We start from the raw sequence: 18,157 nt of genomic DNA, 5'->3' as shown, positions 1-18,157 counted from the left end.
GACAAAGCCCCTGCACACACAACCCCATAATGACAAAGCCCCTGCACACACAACCCCATAATGACAAAGCCCCTGCACACACAACCCCATAATGACAAAGCCCCTGCACACACAACCCCATAATGACAAAGCCCCTGCACACACAACCCCATAATGACAAAGCCCCTGCACACACAACCCCATAATGACACAAAGCCCCTGCACACACAACCCCATAATGACAAAGCCCCTGCACACACAACCCCATAATGACAAAGCCCCTGCACACACAACCCCATAATGACAAAGCCCCTGCACACACAACCCCATAATGACAAAGCCCCTGCACACACAACCCCATAATGACAAAGCCCCTGCACACACAACCCCATAATGACAAAGCCCCTGCACACACACAACCCCATAATGACAAAGCCCCTGCACACACACAACCCCATAATGACAAAGCCCCTGCACACACACAACCCCATAATGACAAAGCCGTTGCACACACAACCCCATAATGACAAAGCCGTTGCACACACAACCCCATAATGACAAAGCCGTTGCACACACAACCCCATAATGACAAAGCCGTTGCACACACAACCCCATAATGACAAAGCCGTTGCACACACAACCCCATAATGACAAAGCCGTTGCACACACAACCCCATAATGACAAAGCCGTTGCACACACAACCCCATAATGACAAAGCCGTTGCACACACAACCCCATAATGACAAAGCCGTTGCACACACAACCCCATAATGACAAAGCCGTTGCACACACAACCCCATAATGACAAAGCCGTTGCACACACAACCCCATAATGACAAAGCCCCTGCACACACAACCCCATAATGACAAAGCCGTTGCACACAATACCCCATAATGACAAAGCCGTTGCACACAATACCCCATAATGACAAAGCCCCTGCACACACAACCCCATAATGACAAAGCCCCTGCACACACAACCCCATAATGACAAAGCCCCTGCACACACAACCCCATAATGACAAAGCCCCTGCACACACAACCCCATAATGACAAAGCCCCTGCACACACAACCCCATAATGACAAAGCCCCTGCACACACAACCCCCATAATGACAAAGCCCCTGCACACACAACCCCATAATGACAAAGCCCCTGCACACACAACCCCATAATGACAAAGCCCCTGCACACACAACCCCATAATGACAAAGCCCCTGCACACACAACCCCATAATGACAAAGCCCCTGCACACACAACCCCATAATGACAAAGCCCCTGCACACACAACCCCATAATGACAAAGCCCCTGCACACACAACCCCATAATGACAAAGCCCCTGCACACACAACCCCATAATGACAAAGCCCCTGCACACACAACCCCATAATGACAAAGCCCCTGCACACACAACCCCATAATGACAAAGCCCCTGCACACACAACCCCATAATGACAAAGCCCCTGCACACACAACCCCATAATGACAAAGCCCCTGCACACACAACCCCATAATGACAAAGCCCCTGCACACACAACCCCATAATGACAAAGCCCCTGCACACACTACCCCATAATGACAAAGCCCCTCCCCCTGCTACCCCATAATGACAAAGCCCCTCCCCCTGCACGCAATACCCCATAATGACAAAGCCCCTCCCCCTGCACGCAAAGCCCCTCCCCCTGCACGCAAAGCCCCATAATGACAAAGCGATAACAGGTTTTCCATTGATCATCATTGATGTTTCTACAACTTGATTGGAGTCCACCTGTGGTAAATCCAATTGATTTAGACATGATTTGGAAAGGCACACACCGGTCTATATAAGGTCTGACAGTTGACAGTGCATGTCAGAGCAAAAACCAAGCCATGAGGTTGAAGGAATTGTCCGTAGAGCTCCGAGACAGACGTACGCCACTCCTCAGTAAAAGACAGACCGCCCACTTGGAGTTAGCCAAAAGGCACCTAAAGGACTCTCAGACCATGAGAAACGAGATTCTCTGGTCTGATGGTTGTCCTTCTGGAATGTTTTCCAATCTCCACAGAGGAACTCTGGAGCTCTGTCATAATGACCATTGGGTTTTTGGTCACCTCCCTGACCAAGGCCCGTCTCCCCTGTTTGACCAGGCGGCCAGCTCTAGGAAGAGTCTTGGTGGTTCCTAACTTCTTCCATTTAATAATGATGGAGGCCACTCTATTCTTGGGGACCTTCAATGCTGCAGGAATGTTTAGGTACCCTTCCCCAGATCTGTGCCTCGACACAATCCTGTCTCGAAATTCTACAGACAATTCCTTCAACCACATGGTTTGTTTTTTGCTCTGGCATGCACTGATTTTTCAGATTTAGATATTGGGCCATATTGCCCAACCCGATGCTCCAGGTAGATACACCTGCAACACTGTCCTGCAACACTGTCTAATAGAGGCAGACCTGTAGTAGTTTAGATCTACCTGCAACACTGTCCTGCAACACTGTCCAATAGAAGTAGACCTGTAGTAGTTTAGATCTACCTGCAACACTGTCCTGCAACACTGTCTAATAGAGGCAGACCTGTAGTAGTATAGATCTACCTGCAACACTGTCCTGCAACACTGTCCAATAGAGAGAGACCTGTAGTAGTATAGATCTACCCGCAACACTGTCTAATAGAGATAGACCTGTAGTATAGATCTACCTGCAACACTGTCCAATATAGTTAGACCTGTAGTAGTTTAGATCTACCTGCAACACTGTCCTGCAACACTGTCCAATAGAGGTAGACCTGTAGTAGTATAGATCTACCTGCAACACTGTCTAATAGAGAGAGACCTGTAGTAGTTTAGACCTACCTGCAACACTGTCTAATAGAGACAGACCTGTAGTAGTTTAGACCTACCTGCAACACTGTCTAATAGAGAGAGACCTGTAGTAGTTTAGATCTACCTGCAACACTGTCCTGCAACACTGTCCAATAGAGGTAGACCTGTAGTAGTTTAGATCTACCTGCAACACTGTCCAATAGAGGCAGACCTGTAGTAGTTTAGATCTACCTGCAACACTGTCCAATAGAGGCAGACCTGTAGTAGTTGTATGTAACACTGTCCAATAGAAGCAGACCTGTAGTAGTTGTATGTAACACTGTCCAATAGAGGCAGACCTGTAGTAGTTTAGATCTACCTGCAACACTGTCCAATAGAAGCAGACCTGTAGTTTAGATCTACCTGCAACACTGTCCAATAGAGGCAGACCTGTAGTAGTTGTATGTAACACTGTCCAATAGAAGCAGACCTGTAGTAGTTGTATGTAACACTGTCCAATAGAGGCAGACCTGTAGTAGTTTAGATCTACCTGTAACACTGTCCAATAGAAGCAGACCTGTAGTAGTTGTATGTAACACTGTCCAATAGAGGCAGACCTGTAGTAGTTTAGATCTACCTGCAACACTGTCCAATAGAAGCAGACCTGTAGTAGTTGTATGTAACACTGTCCAATAGAGGCAGACCTGTAGTAGTTGTATTTAACACTGTCCAATAGAAGCAGACCTGTAGTAGTTTAGATCTACCTGCAACACTGTCTAATAGAAGCAGACCTGTAGTAGTTGTATGTAACACTGTCCAATAGAAGCAGACCTGTAGTAGTTGTATGTAACACTGTCCAATAGAAGCAGACCTGTAGTAGTTGTATGTAACACTGTCCAATAGAAGCAGACCTGTAGTAGTTGTATGTAACACTGTCCAATAGAAGCAGACCTGTAGTAGTTGTATGTAACACTGTCCAATAGAAGCAGACCTGTAGTAGTTGTATGTAACACTGTCCAATAGAAGCAGACCTGTAGTAGTTGTATGTAACACTGTCCAATAGAAGCAGACCTGTAGTAGTTGTATGTAACACTGTCCAATAGAAGCAGACCTGTAGTAGTTGTATGTAACACTGTCCAATAGAAGCAGACCTGTAGTAGTTGTATGTAACACTGTCCAATAGAAGCAGACCTGTAGTAGTTGTATGTAACACTGTCCAATAGAGGCAGACCTGTAGTAGTTGTATGTAACACTGTCCAATAGAAGCAGACCTGTAGTAGTTGTATGTAACACTGTCCAATAGAAGCAGACCTGTAGTAGTTGTATGTAACACTGTCCAATAGAAGCAGACCTGTAGTAGTTGTATGTATGGCAGGTTTTGAGCTGTTTGTCTTCTGAACAGAAATGCGACATGTGGAAAGTCATTGCTTTGTCCCAGTTTTCTATTTTCTAAGGTTCCTCCCTTGATGTTTCCTCTCCCTCTAGTCGTGTTATAAGTATTACACCAGCGATGACATCAATAAAGACGAGGACGGCATGGACGAACAGTGCAGGTAGGTCCCCTCACAGAGCACAGAAACATGGACGAACAGTGCAGGTAGGTCCCCTCACAGAGCATAGAAACATGGACGATGGTCTGTCTCCTCATGACTACATAATACCAGGGTATATCTGATGGTCTGTCTCCTCATGACTACATAATACCAGGGTATATCTGATGGTCTGTCTCCTCATGACTACATAATACCAGGGTATATCTGGTGGTCTGTCTCCTCATGACTACATAATACCAGGGTATATCTGATGGTCTGTCTCCTCATGACTACATAATACCAGGGTATATCTGATGGTCTGTCTCCTCATGACTACATAATACCAGGGTATATCTGATGGTCTGTCTCCTCATGACTACATAATACCAGGGTATATCTGGTGGTCTGTCTCCTCATGACTACATAATACCAGGGTATATCTGATGGTCTGTCTCCTCATGACTACATAATACCAGGGTATATCTGATGGTCTGTCTCTTCATGACTACATAATACCAGGGTATATCTGGTGGTCTGTCTCCTCATGACTACATAATACCAGGGTATATCTGATGGTCTGTCTCCTCATGACTACATAATACCAGGGTATATCTGATGGTCTGTCTCCTCATGACTACATAATACCAGGGTATATCTGGTGGTCTGTCTCCTCATGACTACATAATACCAGGGTATATCTGGTGGTCTGTCTCCTCATGACTACATCATGTCAGGGTATTTCTGGTGGGCTTTGTGAAATAAGGACAAGCGTATATTGTGGTAGAAATTGAAATGGAGGATAATCCCAATTAAGCTACATGAGATTTTGAATTTGACTTTGTCTTGCTATCGTAACTACGCCCCAAGGTGGTGTGCTGAAGGTGGCAACCTGATCTGCTGTGACTACTGCCACAACGCCTTCTGTAAGAAGTGCATCCTGCGTAACCTGGGGCGCAAGGAGCTGTCCATGATCACCGACGAGGACAGTAAATGGTCCTGCTATATCTGCAGCCCTCAGCCTCTCTCAGACATCGCCTCCAACTGCTCCAACATCTTGACCAAGCTGGAGAGCTTCTGGCGCACGGGACGCAAGAAAGAGAGGGAGGAGAAAGAGAGGAAGGAGGTGAAAGGGCACAGTAAGGGTAAAGGTCACCACCACCATGGTAAAGCTGTGGTGAACGGTAAGGAACATTCAGACGGGTCAGGGACCCTCACCTTCTCCTATAAGACCCTGAAGGTCCCCAAGGAGCTGGTGAAGAGGACCAAGAAGCTGATTGAGACGACCACAGGGCTCAACAACACCTTCATCCATTTCATCCAGCAGGCTGAGGAGGAGCAGGGAGCAGGAGGTGGCGGCAGCGGGACCAGACACAGACACCTCAAGGCCTTCAGGTATCATAACACATGTTGGTATTATGACTGCTACAAAGGATCTGAGACAGTCCAATTCTCATCTTTTGCTTAATTGCTATCCATCTCTCTCTGTCTCGCTGTCTCTCTCTCTCTCTCTCTTTAGGTCTGTTCTGGCTGATCTGAAGAAGGCCCATGCTGCTCTAGAGAAAGACTTGGAGTCACAGTTCACTTCCCAGGACCAGGGGATGCAGAATGGGGATGCTGTTTCCAACACCGACGGCCATGACGGCCACGATCAGATAGACAATGGGCAAGAGGCAGAAGAGGACAAAATGGCCGACACTGAGGATGGGGAGGAGGATGGTGGTGTGTCAGAGGACACAGAGATGGAGGGGAGCCCCACCCCCATGCCTCAGGACCACTCAGAGACAGGCAGCCAGGCTAAAGACCAGACAGTGGTGAAAATGGAGGAGGAGGATGGAACAGAGGAGGAAGCTGACCGGGATAAAGACATCGTGTCCGTCGGGCCGTCCGTCCCTGACGAGCTCTTCCAGATGGTCAAGAGTTTAGCGGACTCCACCGGGTTAACGCCCGGTAACGACGCCACGGAACTCACAGCGGCTAGCCAATCGGAGAACCCCGCTGCTGGCTCAACCAGGAAGTCACATGACACCCAGAAGGAGAAGGCCATGCCGAAGGTTAAGAACCTCATCTTGAAGCTGACGCCTGTTCCCGTGGTTACCACACGCGCCTCCAGGTCTAAGAGTAAGGATGGAGGGAGGGAGAAGGAGAGGAGTAAGGATGGAGGGAAGGAGAGGAGTAAGGATGGAGGGAAGGAGAGGAGTAAGGATGGAGGGAAGGAGAGGAGTAAGGATGGAGGGAAGGAGAGGAGTAAGGATGGAGGGAAGGAGAGGAGTAAGGATGGAGGGAAGGAGAGGAGTAAGGATGGAGGGAAGGAGAGGAGTAAGGATGGAGAGAGGAGTAAGGATGGAGGGAAGGAGAGGAGTAAGGATGGAGAGAGGAGTAAGGATGGAGGGAAGGAGAGGAGTAAGGATGGAGGGAAGGAGAGGAGTAAGGATGGAGAGAGGGAGAGGAGTAAGGATGGAGAGAGGAGTAAGGATGGAGGGAGGGAGAAGGAGAGGAGTAAGGATGGAGGGAGGGAGAAGGAGAGGATTAAGGATGGAGGGAAGGAGAAGGAGAGGAGTAAGGATGGAGGGAAGGAGAAGGAGAGGAGTAAGGATGGAGGGAAGGAGAGGAGTAAGGATGGAGGGAAGGAGAGGAGTAAGGGTGTTGGGAAGGAGAAAGAGAGGAGTAAGGATGGAGGGAAGGAGGTGGAGGTAGATGGGGCCTCCGAGGAGGACAGCCGATGCTCCAGTCGCACAAAGACCACACCCCTCAGGAAGTCACCGGAGGGGAAAAACAAGATGTCCGCCTCTCAGGAGAACATCGACTCAGAAGGCGAGGAGAAGAGCCCCAGCAAGCTGAAGAGGAGAACCAAGGGCAGCTCTGAGAAAGAACGGGGGAACGCGGAGGAGAAGGAGCAGAAAGAGAGCAAGGCCTCCTCCATGGTAACCTCTGACCCTTCGAAACAGGACGTGGACTCAGATTCTGACGAGGTTCCAGACATCCTGGTCCAGACTGCAGCGGCGGAACACAGCTCGGACGAGGATGCGCAGCAGGACACCGACAGTAACCAGGGCAACAAGCGCGTCAAGAAGTGCCTGTTCAAACTGAGCAAGAAAGAGGAGGAGGAGGAGGAGGAGGAGCAGGTGGGAGAGGAGGAGGAGGAGCAGGTGGGAGAGGAGGAGGAGGAGGAGGAGCAGGTGGGAGAGGAGGGAGAGAATGACAAGGAGAAGACTGACAAGAAGCCGGCGGCCAAACGCAAACTGAAAGCCGACGACTCCGACAACTCAGAGTCTGACTCCGATGAAGACGCAAAGAAGAAAAATAAGTCCTCCACGGCTTCTGACAAGAAGACATCCAAGAAGAAGCAGAAGGTCTCGGACGGCTCCTCCAACTCGGACCTGGAGAAGGAGATGAAGGGACTCAGCAAACTGACGACAGGGAAACGGAGGAGCAGCCGTGTGAAGAAGGAAAGAGAGGAGAAGGAGAACAAGGGCGGAGATCGGAGGCGGTCGTACGAACTGAAACGCAAAGCCAGAAGTAGAGGAGCCAAGCAGCAAGATTCATCGTCTGATGATGACGACGAGGAGGAGGGAGGAGGGTCTGGAGAGGAGAGTGGAGACCAGCAGAAGATTAAACCCATCGTGGAGGAGACTGTGGTAGCAGGGAGGGAAACCTTCCACCAGTCCTCAGGTCAGTAGATGCTGTTTGGGTTAGGATTGGTCAGGTCGGGAGATGTTGTTTTGGGTTAGGATTGGTCAGGTCAGGAGATGCTGTTTGGGTTAGGGTTAGTCGGGTCAGTAGAGAGATGCTGTTAGGGTTAGTCGGGTCAGTAGAGATGCTGTTAGGGTTAGTCGGGCCAGTAGAGATGCTGTTGGGGTTAGTCGGGTCAGTAGAGATGCTGTCTGGGTTGGGATTAGTCGGGTCAGTAGAGATGCTGTTTGGGTTGGGATTAGTCGGGTCAGTAGAGATGCTGTCTGGGTTGGGATTAGTCGGGTCAGTAGAGATGCTGTTTCTGAAAGCGGTATTTTGGGCTGTGTTTCTACAAGGCAGACTGTTCACTCTATTGCAAACACAACTTCACATAAACGCCACTGATGTAACCCCTGACCTCTACACTGTCTTCCTCAAGTATATAGAGTAGCCAGCCAGGCTATTTTAGCAGAAGGAGCTGTTTGTTGGTGTCCTTTGGTAGTTTCTAATGCCTTGGTTCCATCTGAATACACAGTGAAATGATTGAATAATCCTAGAGAGAGACCCTCCTGTAGGTTAACTCCAACCCTGTTCCTGGAGAGAGACCCTCCTGTAGGGTTTATACTCCAACCCTGTTCCTAGAGAGAAGCCCTCCTGTAGGTTAACTCCAACCCTGTTCCTGGAGAGAGACCCTCCTGTAGGGTTTATACTCCAACCCTGTTCCTGGAGAGAGACCCTCCTGTAGGGTTTATACTCCAACCCTGTTCCTAGAGAGAGACCCTCCTGTAGGGTTTATACTCCAACCCTGTTCCTAGAGAGACCCTCCTGTAGGGTTTATACTCCAACCCTGTTCCTGGAGAGAGACCCTCCTGTAGGGTTTATACTCCAACCCTGTTCCTAGAGAGACCCTCCTGTAGGGTTTATACTCCAACCCTGTTCCTAGAGAGACCCTCCTGTAGGGTTTAAACTCCAACCCTGTTCCTGGAGAGATATCTTCCTGTAGGGTTTATACTCAGACCCTGTTCCTAGAGTGTAAACCTACAGGAGGGTATCTCTCTAGGAACAGGGTTGGCATGTAAACCTACAGGAGGGTCTCTCTCTCCAGGAACAGGGTTGGAGTGTAAACCAACAGGACAGTACCTCTCCAGGAACAGGGTTGGAGTGTAAACCAACAGGACAGTACCTCTCCAGGAACAGGGTTGGAGTGTAAACCAACAGGACAGTACCTCTCCAGGAACAGGGTTGGAGTGTAAACCAACAGGACAGTACCTCTCTCTAGGAACATGGTTGGAGTGTAAACCAACAGGACAGTACCTCACCAGGAACAGGGTTGTAGTGTAAACCAACAGGAGGGTCTCTCTCTCTATAGGAACAGGGCTGGAGTGTAAACCAACAGGACAGTACCTCTCCAGGAACAGGGTTGGAGTGTAAACCAACAGGACAGTACCTCACCAGGAACAGGGTTGGAGTGTAAACCAACAGGACAGTACCTCTCCAGGATAGTAACTCTCTAGAACAGGGTTTAGAAAGACAATACTTTACAATTTTAAATGACTGAAAATGTCTGAATTCAGGGTATTGTTAGTGGTTTTGGGTAATTTATAGGGTTTGGGATTTATATGAATCAAATGTATTTATAAAGCCCTTTTTACATCAGCTGATATCAACGTGCTGTATTGAAACTCAGCCTAAAACCCCAAACAGCAAGTAATGCAGGTGTAGAAGGTCTATTTTCAAAGTCATTCTTTGTTATTTAACCTTTATTGAACTAGGCAAGTCTCTTAATTCAGAATAAATTCTTATTTACAATGACGGCCTCCTAAAAAGCAAAATGCCTCCTGAGGGGACGGGGGCCTGGGATTAAAAATACAATGTAAATATAGGACAAAACACACGTCACAACAAGAGAGACAACACAACACTACATAAAACAACACAACACAGCATGGCAGCAACACATCACACTATACTATGGTAGCAACACAACATGACAACAACATGGTAGCAACACAACATGACAACAACATGGTAGCAACACAACATGACAACAACATGGTAGCAACACAACATGACAACAACATGGTAGCAACACAACATGACAACAACATGGTAGCAACACAACATGACAACAACATGGTAGCAACACAACATGACAACAACATGGTAGCAACACAACATGACAACAACATGGTAGCAACACAACATGACAACAACATGGTAGCAACACAACATGACAACAACATGGTAGCAACACAACATGACAACAACATGGTAGCAACACAACATGACAACAACATGGTAGCAACACAACATGGCAGAAAGAGAGACAACACAACACTACATAAAGACCCAAGGCAACAACCTATATAACAAGGCAACACTACATAAAGACCCAAGGCAACACTACATAAAGACCCAAGGCAACACTACATAAAGACCCAAGGCAACACTACATAAAGACCCAAGGCAACACTACATAAAGACCCAAGGCAACACTACATAAAGACCCAAGGCAACACTACATAAAGACCCAAGGCAACACTACATAAAGACCCAAGGCAACACTACATAAAGACCCAAGGCAACACTACATAAAGACCCAAGGCAACAACATATATAACAAGGCAACAACATATATAACAAGGCAACAACATATATAACACAACAAGGCAACAACATATATAACACAACAAGGCAACAACATATATAACACAACAAGGCAACAACATATATAACACAACAAGGCAACAACATATATAACACAACAAGGCAACAACATATATAACACAACAAGGCAACAACATATATAACAAGGCAACAACATAACAACACAACAAGGCAACAACATAACAACACAACAAGGCAACAACATAACAACACAACAAGGCAACAACACAAAGGGTAAAAAGGTAGAGACCTTTGGGGACCTTTTAACAGAATGTGGCTTGTAGAACGGGTGATGTATGTGGAGGATGAGGGCTTGCAGTAGATATCTCAGATAGGGGGGGGTGAGGCCTAAGAGGGTTTTATAAATAAGCATCAACCAGTGGGTCTTGCGTCGGGTATACAAGAGATGACTAGTTTACAGAGGAGTATAGAGTGCAGTGATGTGTCCTATAAGGAGCATTGGTGGCAAATCTGATGGCTGAATGGTAAAACAGCCGGCGAGAGGCTGTTGTCTAGCGGCCGGCGGGAGGCCCGTTGTCTAGCGGCCGGCGGGAGGCCCGTTGTCTAGCGGCCGGCGGGAGGCCCGTTGTCTAGCGGCCGGCGGGAGGCCCGTTGTCTAGCGGCCGGCGGGAGGCCCGTTGTCTAGCGGCCGGCGGGAGGCCCGTTGTCTAGCGGCCGGCGGGAGGCCCGTTGTCTAGCGGCCGGCGGGAGGCCCGCTGTCTAGCGGCCGGCGGGAGGCCCGCTGTCTAGCGGCCGGCGGGAGGCCCGCTGTCTAGCGGCCGGCGGGAGGCCCGCTGTCTAGCGGCCGGCGGGAGGCCCGCTGTCTAGCGGCCGGCGGGAGGCCCGCTGTCTAGCGGCCGGCGGGAGGCCCGCTGTCTAGCGGCCGGCGGGAGGCCCGCTGTCTAGCGGCCGGCGGGAGGCCCGCTGTCTAGCGGCCGGCGGGAGGCCCGCTGTCTAGCGGCCGGCGGGAGGCCCGCTGTCTAGCGGCCGGCGGGAGGCCCGCTGTCTAGCGGCCGGCGGGAGGCCCGCTGTCTAGCGGCCGGCTACGCTGACTGACGAGACCAGAGTCACTCTCTTTAGTGTCACAGTCCTTTGGTTGACAGTCCTGATGTGATACCATGGACATGAGTTACGAAGGGCTTTAGGAGATCAACTTCAGTTAGTTCTCGTCAACACTTGTTGTAAAAGCACAGTAAATAAATAGCCTACCAGGCTCCATGGTTGGCGATGGGAAACATAATAAATAGCCTACCAGGCTCCATGGTTGGCGATGGGAAACATAATAAGTAAATAAATGAATGTGCCAGAAAACAACAGTTGGGCTTAGTGGATTTGGACTCATTTGTTACCATTTATATTTCATTATATTTATATTACCATTTATATTACGTTACATTATATTTATTACTTTACATTTATATTACCATTTATATTTCATTATATTTATATTACCATTTATATTTCATTATATTTATATTACCATTTATATTTCATTATATTTATATTACCATTTATATTTCATTATATTTATATTACCATTTATATTTATATTACCATTTATATTACCATTTATATTACCATTTATATTTCATTATATTTATATTACCATTTATATTTATATTACCATTTATATTACCATTTATATAACCATTTATATTACCATTTATATTACCATTTATATTACCATTTATATTACCATTTATATTTATAACCATTTATATTACCATTTATATTACCATTTATATTACCATTTATATTTCATTATATTTATATTACCATTTATATTTATAACCATTTATATTACCATTATATTACCATTTATATTACCATTTATATTTCATTATATTTATATTACCATTTATATTACGTTACATTATATTTATTACTTTACATTTATATTACATGATATTTATATTACGTTACATTTATGACATTTATTTTTATATTACATATTGATTTTTATATTATATTTATGACATTATATTTATATGACATTGTTACCATTATATTACATGGGGTGTGCAAATTCAGCAGCATGCTTGCTCCCTGCTCTGTGTCAAGAAATTCAACTGCAACCAACCACAGCCCACATAAAATTGTACCGGGAGGCAGGATAGATGTCAGACTGCGTTTCCCGCTCGCGTTATGGCTGACGGGAGCCTTTCCTATCAACCCGATGACTTGGAAGATGCGTATCGTTGATTCTCTCGTGGAGAGGGACTAGCCAACTGAAGTGTTTAAATAAAGTATCCTAGTTGATATGAAGTGGATAAAGTATCCAGCAGAAATGGAGTCTAACGCGCTGATTAGCTGACGGCCGGCTCTTTGTGGAAAACACAGCCTCTAACCCCTGGTCTTCTGCTCTTTGTGGAAAACACAGCCTCTAACCCCTGCTCTTTGTGGAAAACACAGCCTCTAACCCCTGGTCTTCTGCCCTTTGTGGAAAACACAGCCTCTAACCCCTGGTCTTCTGCTCTTGTGGAAAACACAGCCTCTAACCCCTGGTCTTCTGCTCTTTGTGGAAAACACAGCCTCTAACCCCTGGTCCTTTGTGGAAAACACAGCCTCTAACCCCTGGTTCTTTGTGGAAAACACAGCCTCTAACCCCTGGTTTTCTGCTCTTGTGGAAAACACAGCCTCTAACCCCTGGTCTTCTGCTCTTTGTGGAAAACACAGCCTCTAACCCCTGGTCTTCTGCTCTTGTGGAAAACACAGCCTCTAACCCCTGGTCTTCTGCTCTTTGTGGAAAACACAGCCTCTAACCCCTGGTCTTCTGCTCTTGTGGAAAACACAGCCTCTAACCCCTGGTCCTTTGTGGAAAACACAGCCTCTAACCCCTGGTTCTTTGTGGAAAACACCGCCTCTAACCCCTGGTCTTCTGCTCTTGTGGAAAACACAGCCTCTAACCCCTGGTTCTTTGTGGAAAACACAGCCTCTAACCCCTGGTTCTTTGTGGAAAACACAGCCTCTAACCCCTGGTTCTTTGTGGAAAACACAGCCTCTAACCCCTGGTTCTTTGTGGAAAACACAGCCTCTAACCCCTGGTTCTTTGTGGAAAACACAGCCTCTAACCCCTGGTTCTTTGTGGAAAACACAGCCTCTAACCCCTGGCTCTTTGTGGAAAACACAGCCTCTAACCCCTGGCTCTTTGTGGAAAACACAGCCTCTAACCCCTGGCTCTTTGTGGAAAACACAGCCTCTAACCCCTGGCTCTTTGTGGAAAACACAGCCTCTAACCCCTGGCTCTTTGTGGAAAACACAGCCTCTAACCCCTGGTCTTCTGCTCTTTGTGGAAAACACAGCCTCTAACCCCTGGTCTTCTGCTCTTTGTGGAAAACACAGCCTCTAACCCCTGGTCTTCTGCTCTTTGTGGAAAACACAGCCTCTAACCCCTGGTCTTTTGTGGAAAACACAGCCTCTAACCCCTGGTCTTTTGTGGAAAACACAGCCTCTAACCCCTGGTCTTTTGTGGAAAACACAGCCTCTAACCCCTGGTCTTTTGTGGAAAACACAGCCTCTAACCGCTGGTCTTTTGTGGAAAACACAGCCTCTAACCCCTGGTCTTTTGTGGAAAACACAGCCTCTAACCCCTGGTCTTTTGTGGAAAACACAGCCTCTAACCCCTGGTCTTTTGTGGAAAACACAGCCTCTAACCCCTGGTCTTTTGTGGAAAACACAGCCTCTAACCCCTGGTTCTTTGTGGAAAACACAGCCTCTAACCCCTGGTTCTTTGTGGAAAACACAGCCTCTAACCCCTGGTCTTCTCTGTCTGTAGGAGAAGAAGGTAACCATGACGCTTCTCAGATGGCTGTTGATGATGACGATGATGATCCAGAAAACAGGTCTAATTTCAAATATTTTCATAAACACAAACCAAATATGTCCTCAAACCGAATGCTTCTCAACCAGCTGACTGTGACTTTCCTTTTCTTATTTCCTTTCCTTGTGTCCTTTCCTTCCTCAATAGGATTGCCAAGAAGATGCTGCTGGCCCAGATCAAGGCCAACTACTCTTCAGGAGCAGAGGAGAGCTCTGACGAGGACGGAGAAGAGAAGGAACAGAGGAAGGGAGGAGAGGAGGAGGAGGAGGAAGAGGAGGGTGAGTTACGTTCAGGTTGTTGATACGTTCGTGATTCTGCAGTGCTTCATTCCATCACTAGTGTTTTACGTCACAAGATGTAGAAACCATAAATAACTGCTTGTGTTCCCCTAAGCAGATGATGGTGAGGAGGAAGAGGAGGAGGAGGAAGGGGACTCTGGCTCTGACATGGATGTGAAGAAGAGTGGGGGGCGTCGCCACCGGCTGCTCCGCCACAAACTGACGCTGAGCGAGGGAGAGTCAGGAGAGGAGAAAGAGAAACCAGCCAGCAAGGGGAAGAAGGAGACCAAGAGGACCAGACGGAAAGGTATGGGGGTTGTCAGTGTGGCTGTCTGGCCGACTGTCTAAGCTTGTGTCAACACCTATGGAACAGAATGAATGTCCTACTCTGTAAACTGCTATGACTGTTTTCACTCAGCTTTACCTCCCTCCCACCCCGTATCTCTCGCCATTTTCTCTCTCTCTCTCTCGCCATTTTCTCTCTCGCCATTTTCCCTCCCCTCTCCCTCCCCAGTGGGCAGTGATGACTCAGCAGACTTAGACTCTGAGGAGTCGGCTAGCAGCAGTGAGTCAGGAGTTAGTGAGGAGATCAGTGAGGAGGAGGAGTCAGAGGAGGAGTCAGAGGAGGGCAGCAGTCGCAGGAGGACCACGCGCTCCTCCAAGAAGAAGAAGAAGAAGAAGAAGGAGGAGAGGAGCTACGCCCAGAAGAAGAAACGCCGTCGCATCAAGGTTCAGGACTCTTCATCTGACGAGAAGGTATGGTGGGAGGGGGAAGGTATGGTGGGAGGGGGAAGGTATGGTGGGAGGGGGAAGGTATGGTGGGAGGGGGAAGGTATGGTGGGAGGGGGAAGGTATGGTGGGAGGGGGAAGGTATGGTGGGAGGGGGAAGGTATGGTGGGAGGGGGAAGGTATGGTGGGAGGGGGAAGGTATGGTGGGAGGGGGAAGGTATGGGGGGGGGGTGGGAGGGGGAAGGGGGGAGGGAGAAGGTATGGGGGGAGGGGGAAGGTATGGGGGGAGGGGGAAGGTATGGGGGGAGGGGGAAGGTATGGGAGGGGGAAGGTATGGGGGGGGGAAGGGAGAAGGTATGGGGGGAGGGGGGAGGTATGGGGGAGGGGAAGGGAGAAGGTATGGGGGGGAAAGGAGAAGGTATGGGGGAGGGTGAAAGGAAGGGAGAAGGTATGGGGGAGGGGGAAAGGAGGGGAGAAGGTATGGGCGAAAGGAGAAGGTATGGGGGAGGGGGAAAGGAAGGGAGAATGTATGGGGGAGGGGGAAAGGAAGGGAGAATGTATGGGGGAGGGGGAAAGGAAGGGAGAAGGTATGGGGGAGGGGGAAAGGAAGGGAGAAGGTATGGGGGAGGGGGAAAGGAAGGGAGAAGGTATGGGGGAGGGGGAAGGGAGAAGGTATGGTGGGGGGGGGAGGGAGGGGGGGGGAAGGGAGAAGGTATGGGGGAGGGGGAAAGGAGAAGGTATGGGGGAGGGGGAAAGGAAGGGAGAAGGTATGGGGGAGGGGGAAAGGAAGGGAGAAGGTATGGGGGAGGGGGAAAGGAAGGGAGAAGGTATGGGGGAGGGGGAAAGGAGGGGAGAAGGTATGGGCGAAAGGAGAAGGTATGGGGGAGGGGGAAAGGAAGGGAGAATGTATGGGGGAGGGGGAAAGGAATGGAGAAGGTATTCACCTTACAAATATAGAATTTGGTCTGGAATTCAAATTGATTGGTTACCACGTTCACGATGTGTGATTGGTTAGTTGATCCCTGGGGGTTGACGTTGAAAGGTCAGAGGTTAACCCTCATTCCCTCTCCTCCAGAGCGGGTCAGGAGAGGACGGCTCGGGGAAGGAGGATGGAGACACTCCTAAAGGACAGAGGAAGAAGATCAGAAAAATCCTCAAGGACGACAAGCTGAGGACGGAGACGAGAGATGCCCTGAAGGAGGAGGAGGAGAGGAGGAGACGCATCGCTGAGAGGGAGCAGCTCAGGGAGAAACTCAGAGAGGTAAAATGTCAACTGTGTGTATGGACCCCAGGAAGACTAGCTGTTGTCATGGCATCTGCTAATGGGATGGAAATGAAGATAATGATTGACTGAGTCAATCAATGAGTGGGACTCCAAACTGAGGAGTCAGATGGATGTATGGTCCTTTGTGGCTCAGATAAGCGCATGGTGCCGGCTATGATCAGTTATCACAGGGATCACATAGAGTATAAATGTACTTTAAACACTTTTTGAATAGAGTAGAAGTCACTTAGTGTGAATTTGTCTGTCTGTAAAGGTTTAAATGCTTGTAGATGAGAAGATCAGCTGCCCTATACTCCTAGGAACATAACCTGTCCCAACCAGCAGAATAGTCTCCCAGCTGCCCTATACTCCTAGGAACATAACCTGTCCCAACCAGCAGAATAGTCTCCCAGCTGCCCTATACTCCTAGGACACTAACCTGTCCCAACCAGCAGAATAGTCTCCCAGCTGCCCTATACTCCTAGGAACACAACCTGTCCCAACCAGCAGAATAGTCTCCCAGCTGCCCTATACTCCTAGGAACATAACCTGTCCCAACCAGCAGAATAGTCTCCCAGCTGCCCTATACTCCTAGGAACATAACCTGTCCCAACCAGCAGAATAGTCTCCCAGCTGCCCTATACTCCTAGGAACACAACCTGTCCCAACCAGCAGAACAGTCTCCCAGCTGCCCTATACTCCTAGGAACATAACCTGTCCCAACCAGCAGAACAGTCTCCCAGCTGCCCTATACTCCTAGGAACATAAAACCTGTCCCAACCAGCAGAACAGTCTCCCAGCTGCCCTATACTCCTAGGAACATAACCTGTCCCAACCAGCAGAATAGTCTCCCAGCTGCCCTATACTCCTAGGAACACAACCTGTCCCAACCAGCAGAACAGTCTCCCAGCTGCCCTATACTCCTAGGAACATAACCTGTCCCAACCAGCAGAACAGTCTCCCAGCTGCCCTATACTCCTAGGAACATAAAACCTGTCCCAACCAGCAGAACAGTCTCCCAGCTGCCCTATACTCCTAGGAACATAACCTGTCCCAACCAGCAGAATAGTCTCCCAGCTGCCCTATACTCCTAGGAACACAACCTGTCCCAACCAGCAGAACAGTCTCCCAGCTGCCCTATACTCCTAGGAACATAACCTGTCCCAACCAGCAGAACAGTCTCCCAGCTGCCCTATACTCCTAGGAACATAACCTGTCCCAACCAGCAGAATAGTCTCCCAGCTGCCCTATACTCCTAGGAACACAACCTGTCCCAACCAGCAGAATAGTCTCCCAGCTGCCCTATACTCCTAGGAACAAACCTGTCCCAACCAGCAGAACAGTCTCCCAGCTGCCCTATACTCCTAGGAACATAACCTGTCCCAACCAGCAGAACAGTCTCCCAGCTGCCCTATACTCCTAGGAACATAACCTGTCC

At 48.6% G+C, this 18,157-nt stretch overlaps 1 protein-coding gene across 1 annotated transcript in view; it reads left to right on the top strand.

The window, feature by feature from the left end:
- Positions 1–18,157, top strand: part of LOC109883797 (transcriptional regulator ATRX) — an 82,503-nt gene that overhangs the window by 22,878 nt on the left and 41,468 nt on the right. The window contains exons 9-17 of the mRNA XM_031797268.1: positions 4,246–4,313; positions 5,160–5,684; positions 5,809–6,508; positions 6,881–7,961; positions 14,404–14,470; positions 14,596–14,726; positions 14,842–15,033; positions 15,241–15,482; positions 16,531–16,716. Coding sequence (XP_031653128.1) covers positions 4,246–4,313; positions 5,160–5,684; positions 5,809–6,508; positions 6,881–7,961; positions 14,404–14,470; positions 14,596–14,726; positions 14,842–15,033; positions 15,241–15,482; positions 16,531–16,716 — 3,192 coding nt within the window. The remainder of the gene's footprint in view (positions 1–4,245; positions 4,314–5,159; positions 5,685–5,808; positions 6,509–6,880; positions 7,962–14,403; positions 14,471–14,595; positions 14,727–14,841; positions 15,034–15,240; positions 15,483–16,530; positions 16,717–18,157) is intronic.

Source organism: Oncorhynchus kisutch, linkage group LG19 (assembly GCF_002021735.2).
Source record: "Oncorhynchus kisutch isolate 150728-3 linkage group LG19, Okis_V2, whole genome shotgun sequence".
Classification (NCBI taxonomy): domain Eukaryota; kingdom Metazoa; phylum Chordata; class Actinopteri; order Salmoniformes; family Salmonidae; genus Oncorhynchus; species Oncorhynchus kisutch.
The sequence above is the reverse complement of the archived record's forward strand: the minus strand, read 5'-3'. Positions and strand labels throughout refer to the sequence as shown.